This window comes from Balearica regulorum, chromosome Z (assembly GCF_011004875.1).
Source record: "Balearica regulorum gibbericeps isolate bBalReg1 chromosome Z, bBalReg1.pri, whole genome shotgun sequence".
NCBI lineage: Eukaryota > Metazoa > Chordata > Aves > Gruiformes > Gruidae > Balearica > Balearica regulorum.
In genome coordinates this window covers 49,736,795-49,758,434 of record NC_046220.1, presented here as the reverse complement: position 1 = coordinate 49,758,434, position 21,640 = coordinate 49,736,795, and the positions used below count along the sequence as shown (strand labels likewise).

The window sequence follows — 21,640 nt, the reverse complement described above, 5'->3', positions numbered from 1 at the left end:
GAATCATAGAATCATATACCAGAACAGAAAATCAACTTTACGTAGCAATGCTTCAAATCTCTAAACACATCAGGTTAGGGGGCTGTACTTTTACAGTAAGTTTATCTGCTGGAACATCAATTTTTACATTCCTACCCCACCACAAGCTGTATTATCAGTTACTTCCATCACAATCCCCCAAATGGTATTAACACTACCACAAGTCATTCATTCTTACAACTTCAATGTAAAACATGTATTTAATAATACGTGTAAGAAAATAGGCACTTCAGTGGAAGTGAAAACAGAGCAGCCTCTATCAACAGGTAGAACTTATGGCAATATTGACCAGAAGTCTCAGTAAGAGTGAAGAATCCAATGAACACAGAGCACCAAGTAAAATTTGGGTGGATTTTTTTTGGGGGGTAGAGGAGTGGGAGGTTAGATGCAAGTTAGGGGGAAGACAGAGACACCAAAGATTTCACTATTTCCTCATTTGGGACTTTTCCGTTTTCTAGGATTATACCATCTATTCAACATCTATTTTAAAAAAAATATATACAAAAGTCATATTCCTTTTTAAGCATAAGTGATGGTCTACACATAAAATGCTACTATGGAAATGAAACTGGAAGAACCAGAGCAGGCAACTGACACTCGTAAACAAGGATAGTGGAATACAGTCTCTAGAAAAAAATAGAAGTTCAGCTTCTCCATCTAGGCAGTCCTTGGACAAAATGTTACATGATCAAGTGAATCATAATTGTACTACTATGGTTATTCTTCTGCTTTACAAATTCTATCATGACGATGTTTCCTTCGTGCCCCGCTTCTCATTCAATTGCTCTTTATCTGGAAGAAAAAGTATATTACTTAGCACTCAATAATCTTAAACTCCTTGACAGAAATACTGCTCCAAAAATGTCTGATATATATTTTAAAAGTATCTATGAAATGGTACTTCTAATTTTGGTAATTGTTCCAAGTAAGGTAAAATCATCTTCTATCAGTACAGCCATAATTTTAAGCAAAAGCTCAAGTGCAGCAAGCCTTTGCACAAAGTATAAATCTCACTACATTTTGAGACTAGCTTTTTGTGTTAAATTCTCAGTACTCTATTGAATACCACCTGTTTTGGTGAAGGTCTTCCATATCACCATTACTGGCTCATTTTTATTAACACATTTCAAAAATTGACTTCACATGTAACTGAACACTGCACTAGTGGTTAAAAAAGGTTGATACTTCTGTGGGAAATGGGGTGAGGGGCCAGGCAGGCTGGAATGCAGGATATTTCAGAATAAAAGGTATATTAATAAAGTATTACAGACTATGAACACCTGACTGACCTCACAAAAGTCCCTATTACCTACTACACATTTCTATATAGCCAAATTTGTTCAGAGTAAACACTGTTTCAAACTAACTCTGTGAATTCTCAAAATTTACCTTCACATCACTCCATTGCTAATGCACCTTAAGGTTTTTTTTTAAACAGCTGCAGATTACCTCCAAAAGTCCGATGAGCACCTTTCCTCCTACTTGCAAGATACTGATATAACTAAAGGAAGCACGTTTCCCTTGCTTTTATGTCTCATCTTCCATAAGGAATAAGCATACAAATAATCTGTCTCCCTATGCTTCCACAGCTGAGTTTAGATGTGTATTTTCAGAGTAGGTTATTTATGATAGTATATCCAGTGGCAGAATGAGCAAAATCTTATTGCTAAAGTACATGGACACTTACCCTTCAATTTATGTATTAAGTCTAATGGGATTTCATGTACCATTGATGCCATTTCCTCCAGATGTTGACAGGACACCAGCAAAGATGACAGGGAATATTTTCTTTCATCAAGAGATACTGGCGATGGCATCTTGGTAAATTCCTCTCCCAAGCAGAAGAGTTCTAGAGGACCATACAATTCATCTCTTTCTTCTGGTGCAAGACTTAGGTCTGATCTACAACTTACAGATTCACCTCCTTTATGCGCTTGATGCAGCTCCTCTTCACTTCTAGATGTAGTCTCTTCCAGCGCTTTATATGTGTTGAAGAGGGACTGTAGGTCTAGCTTTGATTTTTTAATATCCTCATTTTCTGAGCCACCTGTTACATATGTGCTGTCTATTACAGCACAATCAGGCTCTAAGCTTGCAGATCTGTTAGGATCCATGCTAACAAGTTCTTCTGGAAATGACTCATCCAATATACTCAGAGAGGAAACTTCACATCTGATAGAACTTAACAATGGAGGTACATTGCAGGGCAGTGTCCCATCCATTAAGGATCCCAGAGAGTGGTCTGAAGGTAGAACATTTGTTCTACTATTGTTTTCTGAACAAGTATCTGCATTATTCATGCTCTTCTTTACATATTGAAAAGTCTGTTCTTCTGGATCTTCTACAGAACTTTTGTTTAAAACAATATATTTTAATTCCTGTTCTTCAGTTCCCTCACTCTCTCGCATTCTAGAAGTTTCTGAAATTAGAGATTCAATGTTATGACTTATCTCCTTTTGAGGTCTAACTTCTGTAGAACTTAATTGGGACTTCCTTTCTGACAAGGGAGGATCAAAGTCAGGTACAGGAGATGCAAGGATAGAGGACAGGAAACTAGAGTCTGCAGCCTTCTGCATTATAGGTCTAACATCCATGGGAGCATCTTCTGTCACTACTTCAGTTGCGGCCAGCTCTGTGTCTGATGAACCCTCAGTCTGAATAGCTTTTCTCCATGAACTTCTAATTTCAGTAACTAAATGGAAGAAATCAAGGTAAAATTTTAGTATCATACTCTCAATCAATCTTTTTTCTTCCATCCCTTCAGCAACATAAGCAATCCAAGAAAGATGTATAGCTGCTTTACATTGTTTATGCTTAGTTTTCTTCCTCAACACAAAGCAGATTCCACACAGAGGGAAAAAAAACCCCAACCCTACGTTAAATCAAATTCACAGTATTCACATCATATTAGGCCCACCATGTTGTGTTACAGAGTGAGCCATTAGGATAACTTGCAGCTTCACTGAAATAATTATGGTTTTGTTCTGGTGTGACAGGCACAACGTCAATGAACTAATCACATTTCTAAACAATGAGTATTATAAAAACAAACTTTAAGACTTACGCAGATTTTCTGGCGTTCTGGGAATTTGTTTCCTTGTTAGAAATGGGTTAAAAGCCAGTGAGCTAATGAGATCTTCTAATCCCATTGCTTTTCCTTCACCACTCTGAGATGACTCAGCTATCACTGTTTTTGCAACCTGTAGCATATTAGAGAAGAGTGAATCCTGAGAAAGCAAAATTATAGCCTCTTCATTTGTCAGTTAGGGCTCAAAATAAATCCCATTCTCCTAGTGATCTGAAGAGTCTGGAATCTCCTGACTCTTCTTCTGTCATTTACTACTTAGGCTCACAACAACCACAGCGTCCTACAAACACAAAATGAAGATAGCGGACTGAAATCAGATTTCAATTCTAAACTCCCTCATCATCTATGAATCCACATTTAAAATGAGAAAATGTGCTCAGATAGAATATATTTAAGACAAGAACTGCATAAGCATAAAGATTAGAGCTGTATTTACATTTTAGTAGATGAAAAATAACTGTACCATTTCAGTGAAAGATGTAATTTACTTTCCAAATCAAGCTGTGGCACATTTTACAGTAACTCTTGTGAAGGAATTTTTCAATTAAATCTTAAATAAAATACCTAAACCAGGAAATACTTAAAATTCCTACTTAAAATTTCCAAGCCCCTGTTAAATATTTAACCTGCATAACTTCAAAAACAGAAAGGGCTGTTGAATTCTTAATACATACAGTGGTTCATAGATTAAATTATAAGGTGATAAAAATCATACCATGATTCTAAAAATGCTATTCACTTCACCATGATTTGTAAGTATAACTGCACAAGCTCCATGCTTTCAGGCTGTACTCAATTGGGCAGTCACCCCTAAAACTTAGTGCCCCTGATTAATATCTAACAGCAAAAAGTAACTTTTGATGTATGTGGATTACAAGAGGCATTTTGTGATATAATTAGTAATTCATTCTCTGAACTTAACGACCATTTATTTAAAAGCAAACAGACAAAAAACTTAAAAATAACTTTTCTTAACCTCTTCTGCCAGGTCATCTATGGCTTTCTTAAGAGGGTCTTCTTTTTTGACAGGAGACTCTGTCTGGATAACATGACCATCTGCATTCTCCCGTACTTTTGACACGGTGGACTCATCCTTTTCATTTTTTAAGATGTGTGGAGGGACAGAATTTTTTCCCTCCTTGCAAGTTTCAATATGAAAGTTCTAGAGGAATACACAGGAATTACTGGAAGTTTTAAACCCAAGTATCAGAAAATTAACATTAAGAAACTGCTGTACAAACACTGAACAGCAACAGCCTTAGTGTTTAGTCAATAAAAATATTTCAGCCTTAAATTCTAACTAAACACAAAATATTTTTAGAATCATATGTAAAGTTGGATATAAGTAGTAGCTAGGATAGGGTGTTGCACGGAACACAGATGCCTTATCTGCATCTTAAACTTGAACAAACTACTGTTCAAGTGTATAAAGTGAACAATTATGCAATGGAAAACTGTACATCCAAGTTGCTTTTAGACCACATCATAACCCTTAAGTTAACACAACTTAAAGAAATATCAAAGTCTGACTGCTGCTGACACAACAAAGACTGTTGTTGGCAAGCGGGGGATCTGTGACACTGTACGTTGTACTGGAAGTCAGGTACAAGTGCATCTACTTCCTACTGTCCTTTTCTAAAGCTTAATGAAGGTAGCTTTTACAGTTTTACAGGACTGATTCAGATGTGTAAAAATACTACTTTAAAACTACTTTAAAAACAAACACACACACACCCCCCCCCCCCCCAAATCTTATCACCAAAAACACCCCACCTCCCCCTCAAATACTAAATCTAGACTCCAATCAATGTAAAAAGCAAATATCCTAAGTTTAACTTCTTTGTCAGGTAGAAAGTTACTGAAGAATAACCTTTTCAATTAGCACATCTGTGTTTTCAGATGCTTTTGACAACTCCTCCAAAGGCACTGATGAGATCCTTGCAGGGAAGGGGGAGCGGGGAGGAAAGGGGGACAAAAAAGAAAAAGATGTTTTAGAGACAAATGAAACAAGTGGCATGGAAGTCTTAGTTGAAAGCTATTAAATATTGTGTGCCCCGTATCTGTCCGTTACGATTTCCCTCAATTCGTCCCGGTCATCAGAAGGCAATTTTACTATAGGGAGAACACGTGACAATTAGAGCAGATTTAGCCCTAGCTGTGTATCAGCCTCCCAAAATTAATAAAATATGAAACTTTTCCCTTGGCTACCAAACAGAAAAAGAAGAGAATGTGTGATACATTTTGTAAAAAAAGTATTCTGTATTCTACAATCAAAGATAACTGAAAAGTCTTCTGCAGACTTGATAATGTTCTTTTTCCTACATATTCTTCCTCTGAATTGCTTCTGGCATCCACAGATCCGTTCCTGTATGAACTTACTGATATTTAACAATCACTTGCCTACCAAAAACTGGAGTCTTACCACTTCTGATAAGCATAGTGCTAATTGCATAGCTCTCTAAAACGTAAGATACAGTCCTCACTTGTTCAGAAGAGCACACTTTAAAACATCAGTATTTGGTGTTATCTGCCTTTAGAATCAGAAGCAGACAAAAATCCATGCTGTATGAAGTCTCTAAGAGAAACCCAGGCTTTAATTGTTAACTACGTGGACAACCTTTGAGACTTATATGCAACTACATCCACTGATGTCTAAGTATAGGACAGCTTTCCTTTGCTAACTCCCTTTCTCTCCTAGTAGGCAACTTTCAAGTATGTGTAGAAGTCATATTATGAAATACACTGTTATTAAGAAGGTCATGAAACCTTCTTGGACTAAGTAAATGACAAGCAGGCCAAAACTTTTTAGAATATCGTTTTGTGTTCTAGCTTTGCTGGAACTTTAGTAAGAGAAGTTACAGGATGAAGTGATTTCAGAAAATTCATGAGAAAAGCCACGCTGAGAAGGTTTAGCACAGTAATTCTGCTTCGGAGTCAGGGTTTATGTTTTGGTTCAGTTTTAGTTGTTTGAGTTTTTTTAAACACAAGGGCTTCCATGAAGGTCTGTTCTTTTATTCTCAGTATACCTACCTCAACTCAGCCTGAGAAATAGAATTCTCTGTTTTCTCCACCCACCTCTTAGAACTTGAAATAATGTAGTTAAAAAGTGAGATAAAAACCTTGCAACTTGGCTGCTGCACATCCTATTCAGCAGCAACCAGTTGATCAACCAGTCACCAGCTGGAAAAAGCAGCAGTTACTTTAGGACTATCTTGCTAAATCAGGTGGATGTCACATGTAAGGAGCGGGCTACTGAAATATTCCACTAAGGATCAAGAGACACAATATATTCAACTCTAACAAGTAAATTTCTAATTTTTTCCACTTTTTTTTAATCAATTTCTCATTAACATCATACCATCCTGGTGATGGTGTTGACTCATCCATCATAGTTTCCAATGCTTCATCACCCATCACAGTTTCCAATGCCTCATCATCTTTCTTAGAACATACTTCAGGAATAGAGTCACAAAAATCTAGAAAAGCAAGTCAAGAGTTTTATTATTGCTACCACGTTTTTGGTCAGGATTCCGAGGTGACACAAGTGACTCGGACCACTTCTGTAGACTATTCACAGAATGGGCTTTATGAACACTTCAAGAAAAATAAATTGATACATAAGCAGGACAGCGAAATCAATCCTTTTGCTCAAGTACCACCTGCAGCCAGAGATGGCAGTAGCAGCCAGCACCTATTTGTGTTGTTCCTGAGAATCATGTCTCCTGAACATGCGTTATCTGCTGCCCAGCACCTATCAGTGCAATGCAAGCCACATGTCACCATTATACCTTCCTCTCCACATATGCATCAACTGTGTGGCACATCAATTCCACAAAGCAAAATTTCACTAATGTTTTCCCTACCATTTTCACTTGCATTTATCAATAAAACTCTCTGTGGACTTACTCATCCCTCTGATCAACACTGCCTAAGTCCAAGCAAGGCAAGGCACACTATAAGGATATGTTTTGCACATCAGAGGTACACGTACCTCAGCTCAGGACTCTCTAGAACAATAAATATTTATTTTGGCACATCATTTGGATAAGCAGCCAAAGTTTCATCTCAGTAGTTCTCTACTAACACTAAATTTCAGCTTCTGCAAACATAAATGGCATTTCCTTTTGTATTCACCTCAACACCATCTCCAAAATCCAAGCTCACTTCAAGAACTTAGATGAGGTTAACTTTTTTTTTTAAAGCTTATTGTGTTAACCAGCAGAAAGTTAGTTTTCTTAGTTGCTGGATTCTCAGATCAAGCATCTTAACCACAGCATAGAGAATGCCACAGACACCAGTCTGTCTCAAGCTTTCTGGTATTACCAGAAGCTCACAGTATTACTGAACAGTGATTTAATCTTTAAAATTAAGGGAAATGACCTTCCATTTGCAATTCTGTAGCCTTTTCTTTGCAGCTTCCAGCTTTATACCTACATACCCTGTCCCGGTTTCAGCTGAGGGTTAATTTTCTTCATAGTAGCTAGCATGGGGCTATGTTTTGGATTTGTGCTGGAGGCAGCGTTGATAATACAGAGATGTTTTTGTTATATGGACCTATTGTTGAGCAGTGCTTACGCGGGGCCAAGGCCTTTTCTGCTCCTCGCACTGCCCTGCCAGTGGGATGGCTGGGGGTGCACAAAAAGTTGGGAGGAGACACAGGTCAGGTGACCCAAATGGACCAAAGGGATACTCCATACCATATGACCTCATGCTCAGTTTATAAGAAGCTTGGGGGGGAGAGGAGGAACTGGGGGGCAGTGGTGTTTGGAGTGATGGCGTTTGTTTTCCCAAGTAACCGTTACGCGTGAGAGAGCCCTGCTTTCCTGGAGAAGGCTGAACACCTGCCTGCCCATGGGAAGTGGTGAATGAATTCCTTGCTTTGCTTTACTTGTGCACGCAGCTTTTGCTTTACCTATTAAACTGTCTTTATCTCAACCCACGAGTTTTCTCACTTTCACTCTTCCAATTCTCTCCCCCATCCCGATGTGGGGGAGTGAGTGGCTGCGTGGTGCTCAGCTGCCAGCAGGAGTAAAACCACGACATGCCCTCAGACTGCTGGAGCAGTGCTTTCACCTTTGTAACCAAAAGGATCTTCTCCCTATTGCTTTGTACTTCAAAATTAACCTAATGACTGAAAGCAACAAACACAGAGATCAAGTAAGGTCCTGATCAAATGGCATAGTTACTGTGCAATAAGTATTTCAGAATGCACCAGACAAAGCTGCTTACCTGGGAGGACACCTTCAATTTCTTTTCCCAGTTGGTCCCATTGGCTAATGGGAGAAGTTTTATCTTCCTTCTCTCTTTCTTATTACTCCCCCAACCTGAAGCAACTTTTACTGTTAGAGTGATTGTATTTTCCACAATGCATGAACGAACCTTTGCATGGAAATCTGTCTCAACATCCTTCGTTCAACAAGAAAATACCAAACACCTCCAGCATTGGTTTTTTGCCCCATCAAAAGCTTCTGAGAATCTTTGGGATACGACAAGGTTGAAAGCAATTGTGGCAAGGAGTCATTCAGAACCAGATTATCAGAGACTATCAAAGATACTTACAAACGCAAGCAGAGAGTCTTTTTGATAACAATTGCAGTGGGAGTGGGGGAGGCAGAAGGGAAAGAAGCTTCCGCTGTTCACTTACCTGGATTTGATACTATATATTGACAAAAGACGCTATCATCATCATCATCATCTTCTGCAAGATTACAAGAATGGGGTGACAAAGCTCTTAAATCAAGTTCCTTTCAAAAGAAAAAGTTACACAAGCAGGCTGAAAAAACCTGCCTATCAACAGCAATTAACAGAATTATTTACAACAGCTTTTCTGCAAACCAGCTGTCAGACAACATGCAACTTTTCCTTTCTCTGCTGGGTAGCTAGGCAAGGGTATAACCTCAGATCCCTATTATCAATGTGAGCGTCAGAATAGAAATTATTGTTCATTCATCCAGCAGATCACTTTAAAAGGGAAAACCAAAACTCAGCAGATGTTCAGGTTGATAGCACGTGAAAGGTCCATTTCCATAGGGAAAAGGACATAGACAAAACCAAAACCAATCAGCTTGCTCTTATACTGATCTCCTGTCTCGACGAGAAGGTTCCATCCTCCATCTCAAACGAAGACACCAGCTGTCATTAAGTCAAATGTATCTTCTTTAAGAAAGACTACTTCATAAAGCAATTTCTGCTATATTGTGCTGATTCCCTAACCTTACATATAAAGCCTAAGTGTTGCAATAGAACACACCAGCTTAGATGTGCATCCTCTCTCACCTTCACCCCTTCTCTTCCCCAGCATCAGACATATTGAACACTACTTACTGGATCCTGATCCAAGATAAAATCAAAAGGACACAGCTGAAGAAAGCTTTTCCACTTCACTTCCCAGTATTTCTGTTTTGTAGAAATAGATCCAGTCACTGACACACAATGCTGTTCATCTCGTAGCCTGTAACATATGAAAATGGAAATGCACTGCTCAGGAGGAGGAGGTAGAGAAATCAGGAGTAAAGGTAAGCCCGGGAAGAAGGGAGGGGTGGAGGTAGGTGTTTTTAAGATTTGGTTTTATTTCTTATTACTCTACTCTGTTTTGCTTGGTAATAAATTAGATTAATTTTTTCTAAAGTGAGTCTGTTTTGCCCATGACAGTAATTGGTGAGTGATCTCTCCCTGTCCTTATCTCGAATTGTTGTATTTCCTCTCCCCTGTTCAGTTGAAGAGGGGAGTGAGAGTGGTTTTGGTGGGCACCTAGCTCTATCTTGCAAAACCTCTGATGTGTATCAACTTATTAATGCATTTGTGCAAGCATTAAGAACTAACTGAAATTCACAACCTAAAAAGCAGCTGCTAGGTAGTCTTCATGTTTCTTACAGTAGAGAACAATTTTACTAAAATACATACATACAATGAGATACACACTTAAACTTTCCCTATGCCAATTTCAGATAAGTTTTTAAAATCCTAGAACTAATTAACATAACAAGAAAAAAAATTAAAATCAGATCAGCTAGCAAACGAGGTCCCTAGGAAAAAGCCTAAAATATATTAATGAAGCAAGGACAAAAAGCTGAAGTTACCTAGAGAAGAATCTCAGTTAAAAGTTACACAGTCAAGACATATGTGAATTTCCCAGAGGCGAAGGAAAAAGATCGAACCAACATGTTCTCTCCGTAAGTGATATTATGTTAGAAAAGACTCTCAAGTAGGAAGACATGATCCTTAGACTAAAGTACAAGGAATCAGAGAAAATTTCCAGACAATTACCTCTTTGCTTCCAAAGCCTGTAGTACTTCATTGTGGAGCATAAGCTTATTCTCAAAGACCTGAAGTTGTTTTTTTACTTCAGATTGAAAATATGCATCTCTCAATGTCCTCAAAGCTTCATTTAATAACTGAATAACTGTTAAGAAATTCAGTTTTTCAGCTTCATATACATTTCCTGTACAACACTTGAAATATAGCAAGCAGGAAAAAAAAAAGAATTAGTGAACAGCATCGATATCAGAAAGTTATGCTTCTGTAGTCAGAGCAGGGATAAAAAGTTCTACTTTGTATTGTGATTCAGTTCCTGATTGTTTCATTTTTCAAAAAACACACTCTAGATTTAAGCCTCAGGTTTGTTTTCTAGCATCAGCTACTTGAAAGCAGCCTATAAAGCAATACGAATTAAGAAAACTTCAACTTTTTAAAGGTATCTAATTATACCCCTGGAGAATAAAAACCAAAACCAAACCAACAAAAACCAACCAACAACAAAAAAAACCACACCTCAAAAAAAACAGTTTAGCAAGAAGGACAAAAATTACTTACTTGGTGTATGTCATTTTCAACTTTGTGAACCAACAATTCTGGAACACTGAAAACAACGTTAGTTCCATCTAAAATACACCGACCATCACGCTCTTCAAGTACAGAATCCACAACTTCCTTTTCCTTTTTCAGAGATGTAAGCATTTCCATTATAAGTGTCCACATACTGCGGACCTTAATAGGTAAGAAGGACAAAAATGCTACATTAAAATGTTTGATATCTGTGACAACAGAGTATCAAAACAGCATAAAGGCAGATGAAGGGGCTAGCATAATCACAGGTAGGCAAGTGGAAATGACAGTATCCGAGAGTAAGTGTTGTAGAAATCTAAGTTGAAATACAGTACGCTGCCACAGCAGAAAAGAAATGCTCACCTTTTGAATTCTCTCAGTTTTGTCATTTTTGTTTTGGTCATCTTGTTTCATCCTAAATGCACATGCAAAACAAAAGTTCAAGTGAACTACAATGAAATTATAGTCCATATTTCATAAAATTGAGTAAGAAATCAATTTTATATATGCTAACTTAGTTACAAGGAAAAACACTTACTTGCAAGACTGCATCTGCAGGACTTCATATTCAGAGTTTATCTGGTTTATTTCTGTAGTTAAAAGCCTAGGAAAAAGCTAATGGTTACCACAGATTTTTAAAAAATCCATGCTTCTACTCTACTATTCTCACAATTCCTCACAATCACTAACAATCATGCTTATTCTTTCCAAGTCTGCATAATGAGGCAGTTTTGGAACAAGGCAAAAAAACCCAACCAAACAAAAAAACCCAAAAACTTCTTGACTTCCTCACCATGACTTTGTGCTGAAAGATAGCCAGGAAAGCCACTAAGATATCGGTAAATTAAGCAATTAAGCTGTCACTTATTCTATTGCATTGGAACAGGTTTATTAGACCCAAAAACAATAATGAAGTTACTGGAAATGTAGTTTATCAATACAAAGCTCCAAATATATTCAGCAATTGTACAGTACCTAAATCCCTCAGTTTCAAAAAACTAGAGAACAGCATACTGGAGTACGAGCAGCTGAACCACAAAAGTTCTTTTGCCAAAGCCAATTCTTAAGCCTGTGAAAACACGGTGGCCTGATTTTCAGAAACAATGGGTGCCTGAATTGTGCTGAGTTCTAAACGATCTTTTGATGCGCTGTTGAGAATAAAATCCTACAGAGAATTATGTTTTTGAAGGGTATCACTCACAAGATAAGCAAGAGCACTAATGCTTCCTAAGTAGGTTGAGAGGACATGCAGAATTATAGAAATTGGAGAAGTTTAGAAGACTTTGACCTCCTGAAATTATATTGCTGAGCCTTCCATTGAAAGCAGAGCCTTCAATTATGTTTCTCATGGTCTCGTCAAGCCAAGTCTTAAATGTTTCCAGCAAAGGAGATTCTACCACTTTTCTGGGCAACTTATTCCAGTGTTGGTTCTCATGAGATTTTTTAAATTCATTTTTTTTCATCCAGATGGATTTTTCCCTTAAGCACCTTTGGCCTGTTGCCTCTTGTCCTGTCACCATATATCCTTGTGAAGACAGTACCTCCATCTTCTCTACAACTGCCTTTTAGATATAGGAAGATTGCAATTAAACCCCCTGAGCTCTGTCTTCCTCAGGCTAAACAAACCAAATTTCTACAGCTTTTAGTCATGCATTTCAAGTTCTCCAACACTCTAATCACTGTGGTCCTGTGCTAGAATCTCTCCTCTCTTTCAGTCTCTCTCCTCAACTGCAGAGGTGGGGCGGCAACAAAACTGAATGCAGTGTTCCAGGTGTGACCTTAGAATTGCCAGGTAGAGTGAAATACATCTGTTTATCTGCTGGCTGTGTTTCTTTTCATACAGCCTAGGAGGCTGTTGGTCTTCTTGGCTAGCAGGGCACACTGCTGACTCACGCTCAGCTTTGTGGCCCAACATTACTCTCACCTCTGGTTCTTCTTAGCAGAGCTGCTTCTCAGCCAGTCACTCAGTGTGACTGTGCTGCAGTCTGTACTGCTGTTGGGGATTACTCCATCCCAGGTGCAGGACTGCACACTGATCTTGGATAAACCTCACAAAATTCTTGTTGGGCAAGTCTCCAAACCCAGCAAGGTCTCTCTGTGTAATGGTTCTTCATTCCAGTATATCTACCTTTCCTCACGAACTGGCATCATCTGCAAGTCTGGTGAGTTTACATTCAATCATGTCATTAATATCCCTTATAGGGACAAGGACCTTTAGCTGAACTTTGGCCTTCATAACTTTATCGCTGCACACCTGAGAAATATTTCTGTATTTATGTCTGGGAGTCAGTCCCCCTCTCCATATTCCATATGCTGCTGCTTTGGTTTCTGAGCTGTATCACTAGCTCACTGTTTTAACCATGTTGGTTTCTTGTTATGCTTGCTTCTTTTTCCCCTTAAGGGGATGGACCATGCTTGAGCTTCAGCAAGGATCTCTGAAAATATCCTAGCACCCCCAAGAGCTTCTGTTTTTCACAGAATACCTCCTAGCAGTTCCCTGGGCAAGTGGAAATCCGCTCTTTTAAATCCACTGTCATTATTCTTCCACTTGTCTTCCTCATGTTCCTTAGGATCTTAAGTTCTACAGTCTTGGCTACAGTGACCATAAGGCTCCTGTTGGTAGTTATGTCTGCACAAAAGTCCCTCTTGCTTGTAAGCACTTGAGTTCAGAAGAGCACCAGTCGTACTCAGCACACCCAGCGATTGCATTACAAAGTAATCCTCAACACACGCCACTTTTCCCCTATTGCTAATGCACCTCTGTATTGCTTTCCCAGCAAATACCATGGTAAGATGAAGTCCTCTGCAAGAATCAAAGGCTGCATGTCTGAGGCGCTTCAGTTCGTCTGAAGGCAGCTTCATATACCTTCCCTCGTATAGAGGAAGAAGTGTATAGTAGACCCCCACCATAAGGTCTCCCTTGATGCTAAACCCTCTAATCTTTATCCAAACGCATGAAACAGACCAGTCCTCTTGTAAGGAGCTATGCTACATGCACTGAAATTGGTCTTTTACCTACAGTGCAACTCTGCCTCCTTTTCTGCCATTTACTAAATAGCTTACAACTGTCCATGACAGTGCTCCAGTCATGTAAACTACCTGGGATAGAGTTAATTTTCTTCTCAGGAGACTCTATGATGCTACGTTTTGGATTTGTGCTGAAAAAAGTATTGATAACACAGGGAAGATTTTGTTACTGCTGAGCAGTGCTTACACAGAGCCAAGGCCTTTTCTCCTTCTCACCCCACCAGAGAGTAGGCTGGGGGTGCACAAGGAGTAGGGAGGGGATACAGCCAGTACAGCTGACTCCAACTGACCAAAGGGATAGTCCATGCCATATGAGGTCATGCCCAAGTATATAAAGCTGGGAGAAGAAGGAGGAAGGGGGTGGCATTCAGAGCGATGGCATTTGTCTTCCCAAGTAACCATTACACATGATGGAGCCCTGCTGTCCTGGAGGTGGCTGAACACCTGCCTGCCCATGGGCAGTTGGGAAGGAACACCCAGGGAACTACAGGTCAGTCAGTCTCACCTCCGTGCCTGGCAAGATCATGGAGCAGACCCTCCTGGAGACTGTGCTCAGGCACATGGAAAATAAGGTGGTGATTGGTGACAGCCAACATGGCTTCACTAAGCGCAAATCACGCCTGACAAGTTAGGTGGCCTTCTATGATGGGGTTACAGCATCGGTGAATAAGGGAAGGGCAACTGACGTCATCTACCTGGATTTGTGCAAGGCTTGTGACACTGTCCCGCACAACATCCTTGTGTGTAAATTGGAGAGACAAGGAGCTGATGGATGGACCACTCAGTAGATAAGGAATCGGCTGGATGGTCGCACTCAAAGAGTTGTGATCTACGGCTCAATGTCCAAGTGGAGAACGGTGACGAGTGGTGTTCCTCAGGGGTCGGTACTGGGACCGGCACTGTTCAACATCTTTGTCAGCAACATGGACAGTGGGATCGAGTGCACCCTCAGCAAGTTTGCCAATGACACCAAGCTGTGTGGTGCAGTCAACATGCTGCAGGGAAGGGATGCCATCCAGAGGGACCTTGACAGGCTGGAGAGGTGCGCCCGTGTGAACCGCATGAAGTTCAACAAGGCCAAGTGCAAGGTCCTGCATGTGGGTCAGAGCAATCCCAAGCACACCTACAGGCTGGGCAAGGAATGGATTGAAAGCAGCCCTGAGAAGGACTTGCGGGTATTGATGGATGGGAAGCTCAACGTGAGCCGGCAGTGTGCGCTTGCAGCCCAGAAAGCCAACCGTGTCCTGGGCTGCATCAAAAACAGTGTGACCAGCAGGTCGAGGGAGGTGATCCTGCCCCTCTACTCTGCTCTTGTGAGACCCCACCTGGAGTACTGCGTCCAGCTCTGGGGGCCCCAGTACAGGAGAGACATGGAGCTGTTGGAGTGAGTCCAGAGGAGGGCCACGAAGCTGATCGGAGGGCTGGAGCACCTCTCCTGTGAGGACAGGCTGAGAGAGTTGGGGTTGTTCAGCCTGGAGAAAAGAAGGCTCTTGGGAGATCTAATTGCGGCTTACCAGTACCTGAAGGGGCCTACAGGAAAGATGGTGAGGGACTGTTTATCAGGGAGTGTAGGGACAGGACAAGGGGTAATGGGTTTAAGCTGAAGGAGGGTCGATTTAGATTGGATGTTAGAAAGAAATTCTTTACTGTTAGAGTGGTAAGACACTGGAACAGGTTGCCCAGAGAAGCTGTGGATGCCCCATCCCTGGAAGTGTTCAAGGCCAGGTTGGATGGGGCTTTGGGCACCGTGGTCTAGTGCAGGGTGTCCCTGCCTGTAGCAGGGGGGTTGGAACTAGATGATCTTCGATGTCCCTTCCAACCCAAACCCATCTATGATTCTATGAATTCCTTGTTTTGCTTTGCTTGTGTGTGCAGCTTTTACTTTACCTATTAAACTGTCTTTATTTCAACTCACAAGTTTCCTCACTTTTACCCTTCCAATTCTCTCCCCCATTCCACCAAGGGGGTGGGGAGTGAGTGGCTAAGTGGGGCTTAGCTGCAGTGGGGGTTAAACCACAACACTATCCTATCCAAATTCTGCAAATTCCAATTATACATAACTCTGTCTGCACAGAAAGTTCCAGTTATTCTTGTTTCTCAAACTGGGCATGTTTTCTGTACACAAGAATATCATAATTTTGGTGAAATAATTAAGGATGTCCCACACTGATTAAGCGAAGGCCAAATATTTCATCCTGAGGCAGTTATATTCTAAGACAGGACCCTTCAAACGTTAAGAAATGGTAGTGACATACATGCACAATTCCCTGATCATTTTTTAATGCCGAAGTAACCATATCTTCCAAAATACAGCACCTCCTAACTGAAGAAATAATTTCTTTAGACTACTATGCTTCACAGAAGACCCCACAAACAGTAGAACTGTGTCATGTTTAGCCCCAGCCAGCAGCTGAGCACCATGTGGCTGCTCACTCACCCCTGCCTCCCCCAGTGGGATGGGGAGGAGAATGGGAAGACAAAGGTAAAGCCTCATGGGTTGGGATAAGGACAGTTTACTGGGACAGCAAAGGGAGAGCGAAATAACAACAGTACTTAACAGAACACACAGAACTGGTGACACACAATGCAGTTTCTCACCCAACGACTCAGACCACATGCTCAGACCCCTCCGAAGCCACGCCACCCCCCCCCCAACTAGCCCCTCCCCAACTAGCCCCCCTTTTATACTGAACATGATGTCACATGGTATGAAATACTCCCTTCGACTAGTTTGGGTCACCTGTCCTGGCGGTGTCCCATCCCAGCTTCTGGTGAAAATTAATTCTATCCTAGCTGAACCCAGGACAAACTGTCAATTAAAGGACGTTGAGGGGGAAAAAAATGGGGACAAGCTCAACAGAACTCATGATGTAAAGCAGACGCAGCCTTCTCAAATCCTTTTAAAAACACATACACATAAAAGCTTTTATGAAAAGACATTTCTTTAAATGCATTACTTACTGTGCTTTTTTCTCATATTCTTGAATAACAAAATGTTCCTTTTCAAAAATTTGCAGAAGTTTGTTGTATGCAACTCTACATCTTGCATTTGCCATGTACGTATCTGTAGGTGTCATCTTTACAGCTTCAGCAAAAGGTATATCAGTGCCTAAAAAAAAGTTAATGTTTGGATTACATCGTTCACTTTTAGCCAATAGACAACTTCCTAATCTACCTAGCTTGAACTGAAAAAAATCACAAATCAAGATGCCCATTTTACCTGGACTGAAATGGAGTACACAGCATACTATCTCTTTTGCCAGTTCTTTCTGTTGTATACATTTTCACTCCCCTACTCTCACTCCTTTTCCCTACTCTTTTAGGTCACCAAAACAATACAAGATGCCTCAAATAGACAGTTCTGATCCTTCAGAACTTGTCAAGTTGTGAGAAAGAGTATAGAATAGTGGTCCAACACTTCTGGACCAAACCACTGCTTGTGTGGATAATGGTGTACAGCATTAAACAGATGAACCTTGGAGCAAGACCCATAAAGCAACAGAAAACAAAAACAATTTGTGTTGTTCTGTCAGCAGTAGCTCTATGCAAGTGCACACAACTGTGTGAAAGATTTTGAACTCAGCAGCCAACTCAGAACTGCTCAAAGCTCTTGGCATATTGTATTGGGTTTGTGTGGCAAGGTTTTGGTAGCGGGGGGTGGCTACAGGGGTGGCTTCTGTGAGAAGTTGCTAGAAGCTTCCCCTGTGTCTGATAGAGCCAATGCCAGCCGGCTCCAAGACGGACCCAGCGCTGGCCAAGGCCAAGCCAATCAGCGCCTCTGTGATAACATAGTTAAGAAAGGAAAAAGCAAGTTAGGGAGAGCTTTTGCAACCAGAGAGAGAAGTGAGAAGATGTGAGAAAGTTTTGCAGACACCCAGGTCAGTGAAGAAGGAGTGGCAGGAGGTGCTCCAGGTGCTGGAGCAGAGATTCCACCTGCAGCCCATGGAGGACCCCATGCTGGAGCAGGTGGAGATACCTGAAGGAGGCTGTGGCCCTGTGGAAAGCCCGTGCCAGAGCAAGCTCCTGGCAGGACCTGTGGAGAGAGGAGCCCACACCAGAGCAGGTTTGCTGACAGGACTTGTGACCCTGTGGGAGACCCATGCTGGAACACTCTGCTCCTGAAGGTCTGCACCCCGTGGGAGAGACCCACACTGGAGCAGTTCATGAAGGACTGTCTCCTGTGACAGGCACCCCACGCTGGAGCAGGGGAGTCCTCCCCTGGAGGATGAGGGAGCGGCAGAAAACAATGTGTCATCAACTGACCATAACCCCCATTCCTCGTCCCCCTGTGCTGCTAAGGGTTGAAACCAGGAGGGAAGTTGAGCCCGGGAAGATGGGAGGGCTGGGGGAAGGTGTTTTAAGATTTGATTTTATTTCTCATTGCTCTACTCTGTTTTGCTTGGTAATAAATTAGATAAATTTTTCTCTAAGTTCAGTCTGCTTTGCCTGTGATGATAATTAGTGAGGGATCTCTCACTGTCCTTATCTCACCCCACAAGCACTTTCTTATACTTTTCCTCTCCTGCCAAGTGAACGAGGGGAGTGATAGAGCGGCTCTGGTGGGCACCTGGTCTCCAGCCAGAGTCAACCCACCACACATATATTAAAAACTTGACAGCTTCACTTTCAAACATGACAAATGAAGTACTTTTATTATTCCATCACAGCTTACCTTTGGAGTTCATTTTCATGTCCTCAATCAATACATGTTTTGCAAACTGATACAAGAGTCGGATAAATTTAGGACCAGCAGGAGATATCAAGGAAGAAGGCTGAATTTGTGGAAGACAGCTTTCCTCTTTGTTCTAGAAAAGTCAAAATGGTTTTAAACACAAAACTAATCTAAGAAACAAAGCCTAAACAGCAGCTACCAAACATACAGCCAAGTACCAAAACACCGTAGCCTACCAGCTAGCAAGCCTGATGTGAAGCTAAATTACTTTGCCACCACAGCTGACATCTACTCTAGTCAGCAGAAGAGACTAGAACTTTTTGAATGTTCCCCCCCACCATGCCTAGTTCTGTATGTGAAAGTTTCAATACAAAGACTGAAATCAGTGTTGGGTAAACATTAGAAATCTCTGCCCTTCTCACTCCTAACTGGTAATCCCTACCTTTGAAAAAACATTCTTCTTTCATATTTTCTACTGAAGTCATTAATCAGTGTACTTTGTTCTGCTTTTATCTTACTCAAAGATAGTGCATTGTTGGCTTTCACCTTGTAAGTTACTACTAAAAAATAAAAGTGTTCCAGTACATAAAGACCTGATTTCTAGAACCATCATTAAAACAAAGGCAGCATGAGAAGATAACATAATAGCCAATGATACCTGAAGCAATCAGTTTTGTTTTGTCTCTTTTACTTTAGAAAGCTCGCCTTAAACTTTAGTCCCTTTCCCCATATATATGGAAAGACTAATGTTAAAGAAGTTTTTCGTGCATCTAAAACCACTTTTACAATAATAAACACCTTTCCAGGCAACTTAAGAAAACACCTGTCAAGTTAAAGAAAATTATCCTCACCCAGAGCTGAGGAACCCTCTAGACCTCTGTTTAATCAAATACCATTATTTCGAAGTAAGTCACAGCAGTTTTAAGATGCAAGATTAAGTCTCTGTCATTTAAATTCCACCATGCCACAATTTTTTCCTCAAACAAGCCAAAGATAAACTATGTGAAATAAGACACAAGGTAAAACTGATTTCTTTGGTAAAACAATCTTATTTAAAAGTCTTAATTTAAAGCACGACATAATCTCTTGAAAAAAGAATGAGATCTCAGAAACCAGTAGAGCATCAGTTTCCACTCTTCGTAATACTCACTGCAATATCTTTTAGCCATATAATGCACTGCTTCCTAAATTCAGGATCTGTGAAGTTTCCTACTTGAAAGGACCAGTCTCTTTCCATTTAAAAAGGATGGGGAAAAAGAAGAACAAAAAAGAAAAAGCAATTTCAAAACATGTTTAAGTATTCAGTTACCTAACTAACCACTGTAAGAACAAGACTAAGACAAAGATTTCTTAGTGATGTCTTTTGGAGGAGCCACAAAATGTGGGAATATAGCCTAGACCAAGAATAGCTAAAAGCTTGTTAAATAACAAGGTTTTCTTGCCATAATAAGTTAATCACAGACTATTTCAGAGACAGATTTGCCTGCAGCTCTAACTCAGGAGAAAGGAAGGGGGGGGGGGGGGGGGGGGGGGAACTGCTGACCATTTTCACATCACTGGACTTCTTTCAGCCATTTTTTTAATGTGTAAGCTAAAATAGCTCAGCTATATGAGGAAAAACATTAATGAAGATGAGGTTCTTGCCATGTTGAAGATCCTGGCAGCAATCTGTAACTGCCAAGTGCTACTTGCTGTTTGGTCAGGGAAATGACTGGGAAAGATACAATTACTTTGCAGCTATGAAAGTTTTTACCAAACTCGCCAAGTTACAGATACTATCAGAAAGAACTTTAATTACGGCAAGTTTTCCGATACACTACAGAGTTGTGATCAAGAGGAAACAAATTCTCCGTGTGTTCTTTTTCCACAGCATCCCCCCTGAGATCACCTTTCCCCCCCCCTCAGCAACTTCAGAAACCATATTCTTATGTGCACAGCAATAACATCACAAGCCAAAGACTTACCCAAAAGTTTCTGCTGCGTGTGAGGCATCCAGCTTAGCAAACAAGAAGAGGGCAATGACACGAAACACGCTGCTGTTTAGGTTTTCAAATATGTTCCTAATATACAAATAAATAGCTACATCAGAAGTAGTCAGGATGCCGAATTAACACAGCATTACGATTACAATATACTACTTTATATTAGAGTGTTACAAGTTATACATTGAATGCTTTATTTTCTGCATAGTTAAAAACATACATCCTCCCGACTATTTAATAAAGTTGAAATAATTTCGGTGAGGGTGTTTTCTCTTGGAGAAGTTTTCCAACCAAGCGGTACGGAGCCAGTCAGCTCACCTCCTCCACGGCACAGCGCGGGATGTATCCATCGCGGAGCAAGAGTTATTACTATTTCTGGGTTTCATTTCTTCAGACACAGGTAACGCAGACGACTGCAGCAATTCAGGCATTTCCTGAACGACGTATCGTCGAGGGCACCAGCCCCCTCGGTAGCCACGGCGAGACCCAACCCCCCCCCTCCTGGGTGAAACTCAGGGCCCCGCTCGGGGGCTTCCGGACGAAAAAGGGCCACACCGCACCTCCTCCTCCTCCTCCTTCCCCGGCTCCCCAGCGCACTTACATTCCCAATACCACGTCGGTGTCACCAGCCTCCGGGCCGAAGCCCAGGGCCAGCACGTAGAGCCAGAGATGCTCGCACTCCCACTCGGCGTCCATAGCGCCAAGCAGCTCACGAAACACCTGCCGACGAAAGCAAGTGGAGGCCGACGGCCCGACAGCCCCTAGGCCGCCACGGCCGCCATCCGCCACCGCCCGCCAAAATCTCCCGCGCGCGGGCCCGCCCACGCCACGCCCTACCACCGCGAGAGCTGCCGCCGGCCCGCGGTGGCCAGACAGGAGGACGGGAACTTGGCGCGCGGCCCCCCGGGAGTTGTAGTCCGGGCGGCGGTAGGCCACCGGGGGGGCCGCCGCAGCCGAAAGCCCGCCCGCCGCCTGCGAAGAGGAGGAGCCGCCGCCATACCGAGGGCC

General features: G+C 41.5%; 1 protein-coding gene and 1 non-coding gene across 4 annotated transcripts; both read right to left on the bottom strand.

Annotated features, from left to right (window-relative positions):
* Positions 1–20: 20 nt before the first annotated feature.
* Positions 21–21,529, bottom strand: HAUS6 (HAUS augmin like complex subunit 6). Of its 3 annotated transcripts, XM_075741115.1 has the most exons (17): positions 21,234–21,524; positions 20,615–20,710; positions 19,801–19,879; positions 18,651–18,783; positions 16,940–17,087; positions 11,490–11,555; positions 11,315–11,366; positions 10,940–11,113; positions 10,394–10,578; positions 9,452–9,578; positions 8,772–8,871; positions 6,486–6,603; positions 4,998–5,064; positions 4,104–4,289; positions 3,104–3,239; positions 1,727–2,731; positions 21–831 (listed from the first exon to the last, which is right to left on the bottom strand). In XM_075741115.1, the coding sequence occupies exons 1-17, from the start codon at positions 21,326–21,328 to the stop codon at positions 782–784; spliced, it is 2,817 nt and encodes a 938-aa protein (XP_075597230.1). In that variant the 5' UTR covers positions 21,329–21,524; the 3' UTR covers positions 21–781. The 3 variants fall into 3 exon arrangements, with proteins under 3 accessions (XP_075597230.1, XP_075597232.1, XP_075597233.1); XM_075741117.1 differs by lacking the exon at positions 4,104–4,289 and having other exon boundaries at positions 21,234–21,529; XM_075741118.1 differs by lacking the exon at positions 19,801–19,879 and having other exon boundaries at positions 21,234–21,517.
* On the bottom strand, positions 5,171–5,300 carry LOC142599619 (small Cajal body-specific RNA 8). The gene has a single exon (XR_012833197.1).
* Positions 21,530–21,640: the final 111 nt, after the last annotated feature.